Raw genomic sequence first — 18307 nt, forward strand, 5'->3', positions numbered from 1 at the left:
GCACTGTGAGGGATGCCTTCGCAAAGCATAATTTAGCCCATATTTTTTGTTGATTTCTGTTGAGCTGAGTACTTTTCTGTGCCAAGTATTGGACTTGTGTCTACCTGTGTACTGTGCACAGGTAAGCATGTTATCCTTTCACTTGAGTTATTAAGGGAGAAAATATGGTACTGGTTTAAGAAGAAGAAATATGTCATAGTCCATGCAAAATTCCTTTCATTGCTCTGCAAGGTTTACCTGAAAATTGATTTTAAGTATCCAGTATAAAACAGATTTAATAACAGTGAGGTAGGCTTACAAGGGAAGCAAACAAATGAAAAAGAAAAAAGGGCAGTTAATAAGCAGTTTTGCAGTACAACCAACATGTCTTCAGTGAAGAGGATCAATGAATGCTTTCAGTAACCACTCTTTTAAGATGTATTGTTATGACTTTAGTCCTATGAAAGTACTCGGATATGAACATACTTCTTCCATGGAGCATTAGAAACAATGGAAATAAGACAGACTGACTTTTTAACCATGCTTTCCCTGTCTCCAGAAAACTTACACCCTTATTAGGGATAGTCAAACCAAACTGAAAAAAAAAATTAGTAAGCTTCAAGTAAGTCTAAACTGAACTTCTTTAGACTTCCAGACATTACACTGAATTGTCAGTGAATTTTTCTCCTCTGGGTCTCACTCTGTTTCTGGATTCCTGCCTGAAGGATGTGGGGGACATATATCCATTGAAAGGGAAAGACTGACCACAATGTATCTTCTAGCCTGACTAGAAGCAGTAAAAGCAGCAAAACAGAGATTTCTAGTCTTAGTTCTGGTACTCAAGAAACATCATCTGTTCATGCCACAAGTACTTGTGAAACAGAACTGGGGTCACAATTTTTGGATAATTTATATAGAATTTACACCAGAAAAAAATTGTTTCTGGTTTAAAAAAAAAGGAAAAAAGACAAAGTCAACCCAGAACCTATTGCCATTTTGTGTTTGTAATATTTTCTATTCACTGAGGTGGCATTCTGTGTATTTTCTGGTTCTCTTGCTCACTATTTACCTCAGCTCCTGTTTCACATGGGAATGCAGCATGAAATTCAGAGTGACAATAAATAACTTCTGGGAAAATGTCCAGACTACTGATAACTTTTACTTTCCATAGAAGTTTCTTGATATCTTAAATTGTGGCTACCTGGAGTTACCCAGAAATGAGTAGATAATATTGTCCAGGTAAAATGTATCTGCAAAGATGGATGATACTACTTCTGCTTTATATACAGAGTGAGCAAGGGAAGGATTTTAACTTTTTTTCTGGGTTTGGGGGGGGTGTGTGCCTTTTTTTTTTTTTTTTTTGTCACACTTTTCAGACCGTTGAAAACTGTGTGTGCATTTTGAGGAACCTCTCATACAGGCTAGCTGCAGAAACATCTCAGGGACAGCAGATGGGAACAGATGAACTTGATGGATTACTCTGTGGTGATGCCAATGGAAAAGATGCTGAGAGTTCAGGGTGCTGGGGGAAGAAGAAGAAGAAAAAGAAATCACAAGATCAGGTAATGAAAGCTGCTTGCAGTTATGAGTACTTGAAGTACCCATCATTTAAACATTTCAGTGTATTAGAAATTAAGTGCCTGATGCATAATATACAAAAATATTGTGTTTGATAATTAGCTGAGATCTTAAAGCTGACTATGGCTCTGGAGTAGTTTAGTATGTTTGCTTGAGAAAGTTATATGTTACATGCTAGCACCGGGAAGCTGTAGTCTTAAGTAGACGGTGAATGCCATAAATACTGTAAAATGCTCAGTGTATTATAGGAAGCCATTTATAATGAAAAGTGTAAATCTTAATATTCAGATGTAATCTGATTATTACACTGTACTTTCATGTAGCCAAGTGTGTGTAGAGGGCTCTTGATGCAAGGAAGCATCAGGTTTCTATTTGTATACTTACTTACTTCACAGGTAGTTTCGTACTTTGCCTCTGCATGTTGAGAGGAAATTGTACAGGACTGAATAGAGCGATATGACTGAATGTGTTTTTTTAAATGCAGGTTTTTAATGTATTTAATGTCATTGCCAAACAAAGATTGAGAAGTACAGTCTTGATAGTTTCCTCAAGTTGAGGTGCTAGTTTATGTAGTTCACTTTCAAAGTCTACATATCTCTTTGGTTTGCCATTAACAGCTTAAAATTTGAGGAATGCTGACAATGCTATTACCGAAAAAACAGTTCTTGTATCAGTCCACACACTGAACAGCAATGAGAGTGGCTACTGATTTATGAACTTTTTCAAATTACCTGTGCTGGCAGCAGCTAGTTCTCTATCTCTTCCTTAGACTTAGCCTTTTCCATTGCCATTCAATTCTGTTTCAGATTGCTCAAAGAAAAAAATCGAGTAAGCAATTAGGCACACAAGGCATGTGAATAAATTACATGAACCAGTATTGAAAATATTTCTGAGGTCATAAAGGTAAATTTTGTTAATGTGAAAAAGTTATAGAAACATTAACAAGCTAAGATTCAGGTACTGAAAAATGCAGCACTCGTAATTATTAGGACTTTAATTTCACCTGCTCTTCTAGTTAAACACTGCAGTCATCAAATAAATTTATCATGGCCTTTTGGTAGGATTACTGTATTAGGCTACAGTGAGATAAAAAGTGCCACAGAAAACTTTTACTCCATACAGCATTTGTCATTCCAGTTGCTGAATTAACAGTTCCCACACACTATGCTTGCTGTTGCTCAAAGTGCAGGAACAAACCCAGTATGTCTAGATATGAATGGATCATACTGCCACTCACCTTTCTCTTTTGATCTGCTGCTAACTGGCACACTTTTGTGAACACAGTACATAAAGTCTTTTTTTAACTCTTCCTTTTATATTCCTTCTGTGATTTCTGTATCTCAGGTTCATACTTCTAACTGTACTACTGAATGTTTCAATGTTCCTGTCAAACTTCTCACTATTTTATAGGTTCCCTATAAAAGACCTTTCTCCTTGTTTAAGCCAAAGAACTAATCTCTTTTGGCTGATTTCCTTTACAACATATGTGCTCTTGCCTGCTTTTAGATATCTTTTGCCTGCTTCTATGAACCATTTCTGAGAATGAGCATATAGCATGGTAGTGGTCAGATCGGTTTGTATAATGGAAAGGTTTAAATACAGTTTTTAAAATCCAAAGAAAGGTGAAAATGTAGACATACTTTCAGGTTTATGTTCACTAGGTTTTTCTGTGGCAAGGAAATAAAATTGACTCTTTTCAGAACTAATCATGCAGTGTGCAAGACCACTTTGCCTTACAAATACAAGAAATATTTTTCTAATGATTTGTCTTCTTTCATCTCATTTCCATTCTATCTGAACAGTCTACCCTATCTTGATATATACCACTTCTCACCTGTGGCTATTATTCAGTTCAAGAGTTTAAGGGAGCCTTGTGAGCCTTCTACAGAAGAGTGTTTTATTCTTATTGCATGATCATTGATCGGCGTTGACTATAGCAAACATTTTAAAATATTCTATCAAGTTAACTAGAATGTCACTACAACCGAATGTGACTGGAATCTGTCAGCAAGGTCACTAGACCAGAAACAGCTCTCCCAACTTACACTCATGAAGGGGGAAGAAAAGCAGAAGAACAGTTTTCACGTAGCTGTGCCTTTATATTAATCGCATAGAGCTCAAGACACAACTCAAACCAGGGTAGAGGAAAAGATAATTTTTTTTTAATCCATTTATTTTGTAAAAGTATATTGACTTCACTGTCATTCTGGCACTTACTGACTCCAATTATGTTAAAAAAAAAAACAACCAAAAATTCTTTCTGTCTTTGGCTCAGTCATTTTCTTGCAATTTTTCAGTACCCCAGTAGATTCATAGTAAAAAAAGTAGAAGTAACTGGAAACCCAGATAATTTTCTTCATCTACTCTGTATCATGGTCAGGAATACTCTGGTTACTGTTAAATCAGTATTCTTAGGTGTTTTGTTGGAATTGTTTTTTTCCAGGCAAGAGTCTCTGATAACAGGGTCATCGTGTGTTCCTCAAGTTAGTCAGAATTCACCCATCTAAACACTGAAGTCCCTTTCTCTGTGGTTTCTCTGTAAAAAAAGTAGAAGTTAATTTCTTTGGTTTATGGTTTAGAATCTCAGAATCAACTAGGTTGGAAGAGACCTCCAAGATCACCAAGTCCAACCAATCACCCAACCCTAACTAATCAACTAGACCATGGCACTAAGTGCCTCATCCAGTCTTTTCTTAAACACCTCCAGGGACCCTGACCCCACCACCTCCCTGGGCAGCCCATTCCGACCTCCACCTGGCTACAACCACCCTTCAGGTAATTGTAGACAGCAGTAAGGTCTCCCCTTATTCCTGTTTCTTAGTGTTACTACTTAAGGATTTCCCTTAGAATCACAGGAAGCAGTTGTTTGGCTCATGTCAGAATAAAGATGGGTGTTGTTAAAAGAGTCCGTAATCATTCCTCTCTTTCGTGGTTTACCAGAGCTCAGACAGGTTCCTGAGGCCTATGTTTTGTCATGTAAGTTTAATGTCAAAAGAGACCCAAACCTAAAGATTTGTGATAAAAGGTTTAGCATTGAATTTATCTATGAAAAAACAATGCAAATATAAAGGCCTCAGGAAAAATAGGCTCAACTTAACCTGTCTTTATTTCCATCTTAGACCTCAAGGACTATAATTCCTTGATACTGCTATTGTTCATGATATTCTCTCTGCTGCCTACCTGTGATAAGCACTTGCTGAGCCCTCACCCCACTGAACTATAGAGGCCTTCATCTGTAACTGGGGCATCACAGACATTGACCTCTCCGGTGTTTATCATGTCAGATACTAATTTTTTCACTGATTAAAATTCTGTTTCTGTTGTAGGTATGCACACTGCTGCCAATAGGTTTATTCTTCAAGCTGTATGAGGAACAAGGATTATGACAAAAGGCTGTTAGGGAAAATAAGATATATGGTCCAAATTCCATAAAAGAACCAAGAAGTTGTCATTAATCTTTATTTTATTTCTTGTTATGCAGCCTATTAAACCCACTGGTAGCACTAGTTAATGTCTTTCCCTTTCCTCACAAAGAAGAAAAAGTCTGACTTCTTGGCTTCATGCTCCTCTCAAGTTCGGCATCTATGATCATTCTTGGCAACCCAGAATCTAGCCCAAAATCTGATATTTTTTTTTTTAATGGGATGTGACACTTTTGAAATGAGACTGACCTTCTCTTTCACCTTCTGTCAGTAGCCTTACAGTATATATCTAGTTATAGATCATTATGAATTGACTTGCACACCTCTTTAGCATGCTTGCTAAATGGGCTGCAAGTTTTTCTATCCAGGTGAAATAAATCTCTCAGATACAGCTTTTCGTGTGATGGGACCACTATTTTACCTAGTGTATTTCTGTAATCTGCCAAGCTGTACCAAAGTAATAAGCACAGAAACATAGTGGCAGCAGCTGCTCAGTTTATCTAGAAATTTAAACTGAGGTTGGGAATGAAGGGTTGTGTTTCCCAGCACGTTCTGGTCAGGAAGGATATTAATTCCACATGTTGCTTCCTTGGCTTGGACAAGGTTGTTATGCCAAGCGCTGAATAGCAAGAAATCAGCTATCTTGAGAAGCTCCAGAGTTTAAGCAGACAAAATCCACAAATTGAATTAAATTTTATTTCTTAAACAAACATAATATTTAAAAGTTGAATAAAGGCATTGATGTGATATATAACCTGAAGTATAATTTAGATTTATTCATATCTCTGATTAATAATAAATGGTTAAAACATTGAAATGTTTTGAAAGTGATTGAAAGACCTTTTCCAAAATTGTAAGTATTGTTACATCAAATTTGGGAGGGTAACATTATTTATGCAGATAACTGTGTCCAAAAATTCCATAGTTTTGTTGGGACTTCATGTTGTTGGACCATCCTTCTTGAGGCCTGGATGTCTAAACTGTAATTCGACTTTAACACAGGGCCATTCCTGCCTCCTTCATATCAGCTGCATGGATTCTTATCACACCTGAAAGCAAGCTCTTTGATTTTGATGATTTTTTGTTGTTTAGCTTTAGATTTCTGCTCTTGACAGTATTGACTAATGCATCTCTTGTATAAAGTTTCCCAAGAGAGTTTATTTTATGCCTAGGAACAGCTGCCACAAGCTGCCACAGCCACTAGGATATCAGGGTGATATCCCCTTTTAAGGGGACCTGTTAGTTTAAAAGTCTTGGGCATTTTAAAAATGCTTTTGATGAACACTGGGAAGTTGTGGATGTCTCTTCCCTGGAGGTGTTCAAGTCCAGGTTAGACAGGACCTTGAGCACCCTGCTCTAGTGGGAGGTGTCCCTGCTTATGGCAGGGGGCTTGGAACTACATGATCTTTAAGGTCCCTTCCAACCCAAACCATTCTATGACTCTATGCTACAAAAAGCCATAGCTACAGTGCTACTAGACTATGTTAGGTATCTAGAATCGCTGGAAAGAGATTGTTTTAGTTATTGCTGGGGTTTGATGTTGTTTACTATGTCTTCCTTTTTCAGCAACAATAGTATGCACTAACTGGGAGAAAGGAAAGTACTCATTTAATAAGTGAAAGTAAAACACTGTTGTTTTTTATGACAGGAAAACCTTTCATCCTGCAATACTCCATAATAACAAAACCCACCAACGTGAGGTGTTTTCTACCAAAAAAAAAAAAGAGAGAGAGAGCACTTCTGTTACTGAATTGAATGCTTCCCTGATAGTACAAATGCAATGTAAATGTGGATTTTCTTTCATTAAAATGAGAATGAAGGTGCTAGATAATCTGTTGTGTGGCATGGGGGAGCATCTCAAGTGATCTTTTTCTGCTCTCAAAGTTCCTCAGTAATGTGAAAACTCTAGAAACTTTGTTAGAGTACTCTTAATCTCAAAAGTCTGATGCTCCTAAAGATCTTTGTATTCACCTTTTTATTCTTTTTGACTTTCATCCCTTCCTTGCACTGGCTTCAGGAAATTAGAGATTTGTATCTCACCCACATAACAGTCAGTTTGTCATCTTCAGCTACAATATATGTGGTTAATTTCAGCTGAAGGAGGGAAGCCTGAAAGGAATATTTGTTTATGACTTTTTTTTTTTCCTTCTTAGCATAAGCTAGGAAGTGTAATTGCATGTAGGCATCCTTCTAGCACATCCACAGTCTATCTCAGATAGACCTTAGTTTACTCACTCACAGGAAAAAAATCACAGGAAATTCCATCTCAACATGAGAAAAAACTTTTTTTGCTGAGAGGTTAACAGAGCAGTGGAACAGGCTGCCCCAAGAGGTTGTGGAGTCTTCTTCTTCAGAGATCTTCAAAACCTGCCTGGATGCATTCCTGTGTTCCCTAAGTGGTCATGCTTTGCAGGTTGTTGGGTGGGTGTTGGACTTAATAATTTCTGGAGACCCCTAACATTCTATGATCATTCCTGATGGTCTGCAACTATACAGCAACCATTCCAGTAATTCTCTGGGTAGAGTTGTGCAGCACACTGCCTTAGTTCATTAATATTGAGCAGTGTGAATTACAAGGCAACTTCTACCGTGCCTTAGCCATCATGTGAGAAAATGCACTGTAATACTATTTGAGGGAAAATACTTTTTTTCATTCAGGCAATTGATGTTTATATATTTATGAAATATAAAATAAGTGAAGATCAGGAAAGTCTCCTTTGCAGTAGTTTCTTTTTTAGCCTGTATCAGTCCTGCATGCCCTGCAACACTTCAGCTGTGCAGCTGCAGTTACTGGGCTCAGCTATGCAGAAGATGCCAGAAATCATTAAGACCTTCAGCAAAGGCTTAGCTGAGATCACACATGCAGAAGCAGAGAGAGTTCAAGTGTGGAGACAGGGTGTACATAATAGGTCATAGTTGCTTGTGCTCTCTACCTCTTAGAAAGCAGCCAGTCCTGTGCCCCTTTTCACACATGACCTTGAAGAGGCTACCACAGGTAGCTGTGTATTACTGGCAGTGGCACTCTTTCCTGTGCACACAGCTCAGCCTCTCTGGGCACACTCACACCACATATGAGTATAGTACAGGACAGCATCTACTGCAACTGGCTTTACTGTGCCTTCACTGCATGTGTGTGTGTGGTACCAGAAACTTATATCACCCCTTCAAGGACCCTGGAGCATCACAGTGTCTTGAGAAAAGGATCTTCCCCCATAACTGTTGATAAATTAATGTAATTGTGCTAAAAATAAATCAAAAGAAAGGCAGGGAAATGTAGCAATACATCTGGTTGTTGGGGTTTTTTTAATTATTTCACTTTACTGGACAGAAAAGCAAAACCACATTAAATATTAATTTGTCTGCAAGTGTAATTTTCTAATGCTTTATATGCACCAGCACAGCATGAACATACATACAGCTCTGGTTTCATCATCTGTTTTTTAGTAGTCCTTGGGATTGTAATAGTGTAAATACTCGAGTTTAAAACATAGTTTTATCCCCACATGTAGATATGTGCAAAAATTGTATTTAATAGTTCTGATACATTTGATGCATTACATGTACTTTGTCCCTGAAATAATGTAGTAAATATCCTGTGCAAAAAATATTCATATGCACAATTTGTGCAAATTGGAAAGAGACAAATGAAGATCTGAATTTGTGCCCTTGAACATCACAGGTCATTCATTAGTAGACTTCCTGATGTACAAAGCTAGTATCTGGTGTGAGGTCAGATTTGACTTATAGTATATGTATCTCATTTGTTTCCAAAAAAATCTGACAGTGCAAATAATTGAATTCTGAGCTTTAAAATGAGAAGCAGGTTTTAATATATTTTATTTGAGCTCACAAGAAGTAATTTCTAGCAAGAATGGTGATTAATATGGAGGAAAAAGGGAGTACTGAGTTACGTGTAGTGAAATCACCCTATGGGTTTAAAGGTAGAAAAGTATTTAAAAATTAATGGCACAGCCCTGTAATAGTGTCATTTAAAGAGATTGTTTCTCTAGAATACAATTTTCCTGTAGTTTCTCAGCTGCCACTGGATTTTGCTGCTAAACTGCATATTGCTTTTCAGCTGTCGTAACTTTTGTCCAGTGCAGTGAGTTTCCTCTGTGAGCAGCTTTCTGATTTTCAGAAACTGCTCATGTATATTAAATGGTCACACTAGCTTTCCACTTTGGTGTTTGTTCTGCTTTAATCTAGAAAAAGATGGTGTTTTGCATTGTCAGTGGTAGTAATCTAGCCAAGCCTTGTTAGCCTTTTACTCTTAGTTGTTTTAATACTTGATTGGCTGTCCCCTAAACTATATGTAAATTTCTAAAGTTAGCATAAATAAAATGATGATTGACGCTTCCTGAAAATGAGAGATTGCAGGTCTTTCCCAGTGCAAGTATTTCATGTCATTTTTCTTGTAAGTAATTAAATTAACCACTGCAGATCTAAGCAAGGAATTGATTTGGCTTGTGCTCTCTTTTTATGTCTGATAGATGCTTAATGCTACAATACATATTTTTTTATCTACATAATCACAGAAAACCCTAACCCAAGGCATGTTTACTTCATATTGTATCATGCAATCTGGACATGTCAGAGGTGTTAGAAAACAGGTTCTATTAAAAAGTTGAGGCTTGTTCTTAACAGTGGGATTAAAGCTATGAGTTTTCTGAATCCCTGTGTATGTATAAAGCAAACCAAAATATATATTATATATATAGATAGAAATAAATAGACATCGAATTTGAAATTTCACTTAAGTGTATTCCACATCTTACTTTTGTGTAAAAAAACAAAATTAAGTCTTTGAATTTCCTTCTTTTAAGATGTTTTATGCTTAGGTTCAAGTACTGTGCATTCCACTGGAATAAAGTTTCTCTTTCTGGTAAGAGTGGGGTTTGTGCAATAAACTACTTGTTGTACAGGTTTTAACACACATTGCCCATTTTGGATATCAAACTAGGTTTATTTTCATCAAAGCTCTGTATGTAATGAGAGGATGGCTGTATGGCTGGCTGTATGGCTGGCTGGCTGGCTGGCTGCATACAGCACTTGGTGAGAAGCCAGAAGCTGTGCGGTTAAGAGACTTGTCACACAGGCCTTTCAGGGGATGGAGGGCTCATTGCCTTGAATGATTTTGTTTTCCAGTAGTGTTTTATGGTGTTTTTTTTTCATGATAAAAGAGAAAATACAGAGAACTGAGCAGCAGGATGTGAAAAAGGAAAATCTCTTCTTCCCAAGCAAATGCCCCTGAAGATGTGTTCCTGCTCACTGGGCTTCTGTTCACACCCAAGAAAATGAATGCAGTGAAAAGTGGGTTTGTTATGTCAGCTAGTAAAAATACTGTGGTTTCTGACTGTGCTGTAGCTCTGTAAGGAGTGTTGAGTAGGAAATTTGATTTATCTGTGAAGAATCACATGATATGCTTGAACTGAGAATGACTATTTGGTGGGCAGATGCATTCATGCACGTACACATTGATGTTACAGCTTCAAGTGAGGCAGTTCTCAAATATTTTGCTGGTCTTTGCTGATAATCTGATTTGTACTTTCCAACAGTGGGATGGTGTAGGACCTCTCCCAGATTGTGCAGAACCACCCAAAGGAATCCAGATGCTGTGGCACCCTTCAATAGTCAAACCCTACCTCACACTTCTTTCTGAGTGCTCAAATCCAGACACGCTGGAGGGGGCAGCAGGGGCACTACAGAACCTGGCTGCTGGGAGTTGGAAGGTAGGAATATGAACCTGATACTTATTTCTTCTTTACTTCAGAAAAAGCTCTACAGATGACAGAAAGTTGGTGATACAAATGTAAATGTATCTGATAATTGTATCTAAATACTCCTTGTAGTGGAAAAATTCTTCAGTTTTCAACAAACTCTCTGCAGTCAAATTTGAGGTAATATTTTAAGTCCTCTGAATTGATACAAATAGTCATATCATAGCAAAAGTTAGTATAGAGCAGTGAAAATCACATCAGTCAAATCAAGCATGAAAAATTACCACTGAAAACCAGTATCCAAATGAGGAGAAGCAGCTTTGTCATGAATCTGAGTGACAGAGTCATGGAAAGTGAACACAAAATACCACTAGTGATGATCAAATGAAACTATATTGTCACTGCAGAAACTGGTTGACATTCTGTCTCTGAAGAGAAACCAGGCCACAGCAGAGCAAGATACGATGCGAAAATCTTGTGATACCAACAGAAGTAATTTTATGATGTACTTTTTTTTTAAATAAGACATTGTTAAAATATGTTGACAATATGATTAAATCTGTACAATGAAGAAGGAAGTGCTCAATCATGACACTATTCTCGCCAACTCTATTTTTCAGTTGTATTGCAAAGATCCATTTTTCTCTCTTGTATTGTTCACAGTAAATTCAGAAACAAAAAAGAAAAAAATCATTTATTGCATTTTAAAAATATTTCTAAGTTTAGAACAAATCAGTGAAATACAAGACAACAACTGAGCTTGGTTTAGTTCATAGCATAATTCCTTCCTGATGGTAAACTGGCTTGATTGAGTGCAAGTATTAACTACTAAAACCTGGTGTATAAATACAATGCATTTTTTTAAGTAAAGTATGAAAACACACAAGTAGGGGGAAATGCAGTTATCAAAGTTATGTCTCAGATGGTATGCTGTTGGGTTTTAAACAGTGGGGCATTCATATGTGATATGCAAATACCAATTTAATTCATTTTGAAATGATAGCCCTGGCACTAATAGATTGAGCTATTTGCCTCATAAAATTTTATTGGAAGTTGAGATGTCACTTTCAGTAGATCTTCAGGGGCATGATATTTTTTATCACTGCCTGCCACCAAACTTACAAAATGTCTTTGACTGTTGCATTCAGTATCATATGAAATGAGTAACAAAGTATCTGTCCAGCAATTCTTGGCCTACAAAGTGCTGCATGCACACTGTGCCTGAAAATCATTACACTTTCATTATTCTCATATTTTAGACCACACCAGATTGTGTAGTCCTGGCACAGAAATAGAATAAATGTGTTTTATCCATCTGGGAATGGGTGTAGTTCTAATCCAAATGAGAAAACAATGCATGGGTATGTGCCAGAACTAACAGGAGTGCTAAAATCCAAATGATGCCACATCTCCAATTTCTGATATATCTGTATACCTGTTATCCTTTAGTTGGCAGAAGTGTACAGGGAGACAGTGTAAGGCTCTGCAGAGCTCCTTGGTAAATGCCAGGTTAGAAAAACTAATTTGGACTTTAATACTACCTGTGTTGACGCCATGGGAAAAGCTCAGTTGTTCTTTTATTGTTCTGTTTTTCTGAGGATTCACCAATTCCATTACAAGTGATGTGCAGGCACAGAATGAATATCCTTAATTTCACATGCCATGCTATCCATTTTGGTGAGGGGAATAATCCTCTTTGGGGATTGCATAAGCATTGATAGTTCCACTTTTTGACCTCTCATTTCTAATGATGCAGTCTTCTGGATATAAAGTGTTTGAAAGAAAAGACAGAAAACTCTTACAAGATTGTATTTTTTTTTAGATAGTCGAAGTAATTAAAATTATATAAGGAATAAGATTTTTTAAATTTTTTATTTTTACTTGAAATCTTTCAAGAAGAACTGTATGATGAACTGAAAGAGCGGGAAAAGAGTGAATTGCATGAAAATGATTAATGTTTAATATTAATAGCAATAGCAAATGTGTGTGGTTTTTTTCCCCATTAGCATTATTTTAATGCCTGAAGAATCCCAGAATATATGAGGCACCCGGTGCACCAGGCATGCTCACACACTCCTGAAGAGATGGTCTCTTCTGGAAAAAAAAACTATGCAGTTGATGTACTTGCATAGTTCTTTCCTAGCTGTTTCACCCTTTTTGTTCCTTTGGTGTAAAGCTGGCTAATCCTATTGAGTGACCAAGAGGTAACATTTTTAATATGAGCAGTGCTTAGCCAATGCATTTATGAATGGAAAATGGTCAGACGAAAAAAGCCTGAATAATTTTGAGAAAAATGAAAAATTGTGTAGGCAATTTACATAAATGCCTGCACTAGAATTAACAGATACATGTCTAGATCCCCTACACTGCTTTCAAAAATTTCTAACACAAAAAGAAAGCAGCATTATGTGGCTTTAACAAACAGCTAAGAGAGCCTGGAAGTTTTCATTATTTCAGGTAATATAGTTTCCAACTGATACACACATATAAAATCAGCACATGCGCGTGATGCTAAAAATGTCCTACAAACTAAGATTTATTGTTTCAGTTGCAGGAATTCTTTCTAAAGCCAAATAGTAACCAAAACAACAGCAACCAAACTGACACAAACAAAAAACCAAAGCAAACAAACAAACCCCCACAAAATACACCAAAAAAATCACCACCAAAAGTGTCACATACTTATACCTGACATACTTTTTATACATCATGGAAAATCACTTTGGATCAAAATATTTTCTCCAATTAAATCTTAACTAGTGTAATTTAACTGTATCATAAACTTCCTACAGGCAGAAGGAACAACATATGAAAGGACAGACATTGCTTTGGATTTGCTTTCTTTCATTGCTACTGCAAGATCCATTTGTTTTTCCAGAAGTAGACTCCTTCTAATTATGCTTAATATGGACTTGTATTTTAATGCCACTTAGTAATATGAAATAAAAATCAAGGCAAATTAATTCCTCATTAATCTTAGCTAGAGCTTTCACTGAGCAAATAGGGCTTGAGACGTGACTTTGGAAAAAAAGTGTGGATTCTTTACTTCCGATTAGGTATTGACTTTCATTGCAAGCTCTGTTAGTTTTCTTTGCCACTTGTGGCAAAAATGCACAGATTAAAACAAGGTGTGCTCTCTCTGTACTCTGAAGACCCCAGCTTATTAAGAAATTTCTGTCACTGTAATTCTTCAAACCTAAAGTCCATTCTTCAACCTCATATAATTTATTTTAATACCTTGAATTAAAAAAAAATTAAATCTATAAGGTATGGAACGAAGTGTGTAAAAGGAAATCTCCATAGATCTTATGTGTAGTATGGCATCAATATTTTTCCTTAGATGGTGGGAATAGAAAAGTTCTTTCTAATTGTCACCTTTGTCAATAGGCTGTTCATACATTAAATCTACTGAGCATGTAAAAAGTTATGTGCAAAATGTTCTAAAGTTAACGATGTCAAGAATCCAAGGTTATGTCCCTTCTGAACAAAATGTCCCTCTCGGGAAGAACGGAGAGACTGGGATTTCTGTATATTACTCTGTCTATTACTATGTCTATCAACTAAATTTAGGACGATGTCAGTTTATCTACCAGAGATGTTTCTTCAATACCTGTTTCTGTGAACTCAGAATCACAGAAGGGCTGATGTTGGAATCTGGAAGTAATCTGGTCCAAACCACTGGCAAGCAGGATCACCTAGAGACAGTTTCCCAAGACCATGTCTAGACAGTGTTTTTAATGTCTTTGTGGATGGAGACTCCACAAACTCTTTGGGAACTTGTGCTGGTTCTCAGTTACCTTCAGAGTGAAAACACGTTTCATGATGTTATGCAAACCTCCTGCATTTCAGATTGTTCCCATTGCCTCTGGTCCTACGATGTCATCTTTTATACTAAATGGAGTTAGAAACACAGTGTTGTCACCACAAGAATAATTTCTTAGTTTTGGCAAAGGCTTAAAAATTGTTTCTTCATTCATATGATCATATGGGTGATACTGTTGGGGGTGTCTATTACAGCCCACCTGATCAGAATGAGGAAGTTGATGAAGTCTTCTACAGGCAGCTGACAGCAGCCTCGCAATCACAAGCCCTTGTTCTCATGGGGGATTTTAACTACCCAGATAGTTGCTGGAAGGCCTACTCAGGCAGCCATCCACAGTCCAGGAGGTTCCTCCAGTGCATTGAGGATAACTTCTTGATGCAAATGGTGGATGAGCCAACTAAGAGAGGAGCGCTACTGCAGCTGATACTCACTAACAGGGAGGGTCTGGTTGAAGCAGCGAAGGTTGAGGTCAGCCTTGCCTGTAGTGATCATGAGATGGTGGAGTTCAGGATCCTGTGTGGTAGGAACAGAATACTGACACTGAATTTCAGCAGGGCCAAGTTTGGCCTTTTCAGGCAGTTGCTAGGAGAGATCCCATGGGACAGGGAACTATGAGGTAAAGGGGCCCAAGATAGCTGGCTAACATTGAAGGACCACTTCTTCCAGGCTCACAATCAGAGCATCCCAATGGGTAGGAAATCAAAAAAGGGAGCCAGGAGACCCACATGGTTGAACAGGGAACTGCTGGGCAAACTCAAGTGGAAGAAGAGAATCTACCAATCATGGAAGGAGGAGCTGACCACTTGGGAGAAATATGACTGTTGTAAGAGAATGCAGGGAGGCAACTAGGAAAGCTAGGGCCTCCTTGGAATTAAACCTTGTAAGAGAGGTCAAGGGTAACAGAAGGGGCTTCTTTAAATACATTGCAGACAAAACTAACACTAGAGGCAATGAGGTGGGTGCCCTGGTCACAGAAGATAACAAGAAGGCAGAGCTACTGAATGCCTTCTTTGTCTCTGTCTGTACTTCTGGGGACTGTCCTCAGGAGCCCCAGAGCAAGTCAGGATAAAAGGAGGCATTTTCCCTGGTTGATAAGGACTGGGTTAGGGATCAGTTAAGCAATCTGAACATCCATAAATCCATGGGTCTTCATGAGATACACCCACAGCTGCCAAGGGCGCTGGTGGAAGTCATTGCTAGACCACTCTCCATCATCTTTGATAAATCTTGGGGAACAGGAGAGGTGCCTGATACGCATATTACATTGAGTATAATCAGACAAAGAGGAATATCGATTAATCGTTGATCTTTGATATTCAACATGCATTTCTCTTCCATGGTCAATTATTGCTCTATTAGCAGACAGTCCTTTTCTAAGCCTCTCCTAGCAAATTCTGAGTCTCTCTAGTCTTCCTGGTTCTGTGGATAATGTAGTTTGCTTTCTCTTGCATGCTACCCTAATTTGGCTCTTTGTAGTTTGTCTCAACAATTTCCTTTAATATTCAATATCCCATGGTCTTTGAGTCACAGTGTTGAACTGTACCACACAATCCAAATTCTAGTCAAAACTGAAGTATGTGATGGTGAAATATTTTGGAGGCACTCTGGTAACTCTGATGTCAATGGCAGGATCGTGAATCCATTCAAAATATCAAGTGTATGCAGTGTTGATATTCATTGCAGGGAAAGGGGGAATTTTGGTAGTGTATTTTCTTTTTCATTTTGTGAGGGAAATGTCTTCATTTTTAGCTTGGTCTATGTAGTGATTCTTCATAGGAGAATAAAGAAAACCATTTGAAACACTATAATGAATTAATTGCTTAAATGCTTTTCAATTATTCTGAAAAAAAAATAAGTTTTATCTAGGTTAATTACTCTTACATTGAGTTCAGCCTAATGTAATCTTAGGCCCTACAGGCATTCAGCTCTGGAAGGGATCCTTTATAATACTGTGACAAACTAAAAAATAATTTTCTGGTTTACTGTATTTTTGTACTGAATCACTACTACAGAAATTGAAAGGGAGCTACTAATGAAAGTGGACGTAGAGATGCACTAAATGCCTTCAAAGTGATGTATAGTAGTTATGCCCCCCAAATTCATTTATCTGTAAAGAGTCTTCATGCACACATTGTGGCTCCTGTGCTTGTCTATGATAATTTAGTAGCAATCTGATGGAACAGTCATAATTTTATTTCAGTTTGTGGTTCCTTGTTCTCTCTAAAGTGTTTGCTGTTCCCACAGGAGCCCTTTCTCTTTACAAACTGAACAATTATTTGATCATTGACGCTTCCACTGATTTGTAGAGTAACAGGATGATTAAACACATTGGCAGAGTGCCTCATTTACCTACTGACAGGCAACAAACCCTTTGTCTCTTCTGTTTTATGATTTTTCATACTTTTCTTTCATACTTCACTGAGCTCATATTAGCAATTGACCTGCAACGTGTAAATGCAGACACATTTCACTATGGCTTTAGACAAACAAAAGGATCATCAGTGTACGCAAGAGCAAATCAATTTTTACATTCTGTGTGAGAATAAAATTGCTGTTTTGAGGCATCTCAATTTGGGCGTTACTGAAATCTGCACAGTGAAGCATAATTGCTTGCAGAGATTTGTCCTAATTGGCAGCTTAAGGAAAGACACAGACATTTCTTTATCGCTTTCTACATGGAAGATTCTCTAGAGACTGTTGAAACAGTTAATAGACATTTCTGTGTTTCCACCTAAGGTGCATGACTTGAAAATGCAGATTAAAATGATAGCAAATCACACACTGAGGAGTCTGCAGACTTTTCCCAAAGTGGATGACATCCTCTGAAAAAGGAGAGCTGGGAGGGGGGGTAGAAATGCATGAGGGAGAGGAGAGGTTTTGTACACAGTTTTCTCTCTTTCTCCCATCTTTTATGTATGTGTGTGCATATTACCATTTGTAAAACATTATATCTGTATTTTTTCCCCTATGAAAATTTTGAAGCTGTATTTTTAACTGTTGTGATCAGACTAATTGATTCGTTACAGATGCTGGAGGCTTGCATGTCATTTTTTCAGTAAGGAATTTGTATTTTCTTTTCTTTTTTTTTTCATTCTCGGTTATTTCAGTGTTTCTCCCTCTTCTTAGGGTTAAAGGAAAACATTTCTCTGTTTGTTTAAAACTTCTGTTTTGGAATGCATGATGAAAATACTGCAATGCAAGAAGTCTCTTGTAAACCTAGGTTTCAGAAAACAAATACTTGTGTTTTCCCTTGGTAGCCAACTAAAAATAATCAAAGGAAAACTCTTACTGAGATTTTAATGTGGACTGTTTTATAATACAGTGAATAATCTATGGGATCGTTTTAGATTCTCTCTGATGCTGAATAGACACAAATATTTATTTTAAAAAATCAAACACCCCTACTGATTCCCTACATAATTCGTATTGGAGGTGCTACCTCTGTGACAGACTTCTGTAGAGAATGACAGCATCTTTCAATATACTGTCTGCTAGCTTGACCTCTCATCTCAACTGGACAGGCTCATTTGTTTCTCAGAATAGTCTCACTGCTACCATGAACTGTCACTGTGACAGTCACCGTGTAATGGCAGCAGACGCAACAGAGACCTCCCCTGAGATACAGTGATGAGAATTCTTAAGTGCAAAGACCTGTTGCTTTAAGTACTCCCAGATGCAGGCGAGAATATGTTTAACAGGCACATAAATACATGTTTTTAAAAGAGGAAGCTTAGGAAGATTAATTTAGTGTTTTCTTCATATATTTTGTAATTAATATCCCATTAAAA

At 37.4% G+C, this 18307-nt stretch overlaps 1 protein-coding gene across 2 annotated transcripts in view; it reads left to right on the plus strand.

Moving 5' to 3' along the window:
• The window catches only part of CTNND2 (catenin delta 2), a 492311-nt gene that overhangs the window by 401017 nt on the left and 72987 nt on the right, over positions 1–18307 (plus strand). For both annotated transcript variants that reach the window (XM_054381916.1, XM_054381917.1), the window contains 2 exons: positions 1356–1541; positions 10535–10708. In XM_054381916.1, coding sequence (XP_054237891.1) covers positions 1356–1541; positions 10535–10708 — 360 coding nt within the window. The remainder of the gene's footprint in view (positions 1–1355; positions 1542–10534; positions 10709–18307) is intronic.

The sequence above is a fragment of the Indicator indicator genome, chromosome 6, assembly GCF_027791375.1.
Source record: "Indicator indicator isolate 239-I01 chromosome 6, UM_Iind_1.1, whole genome shotgun sequence".
NCBI classification, from domain to species: Eukaryota; Metazoa; Chordata; class Aves; order Piciformes; family Indicatoridae; genus Indicator; species Indicator indicator.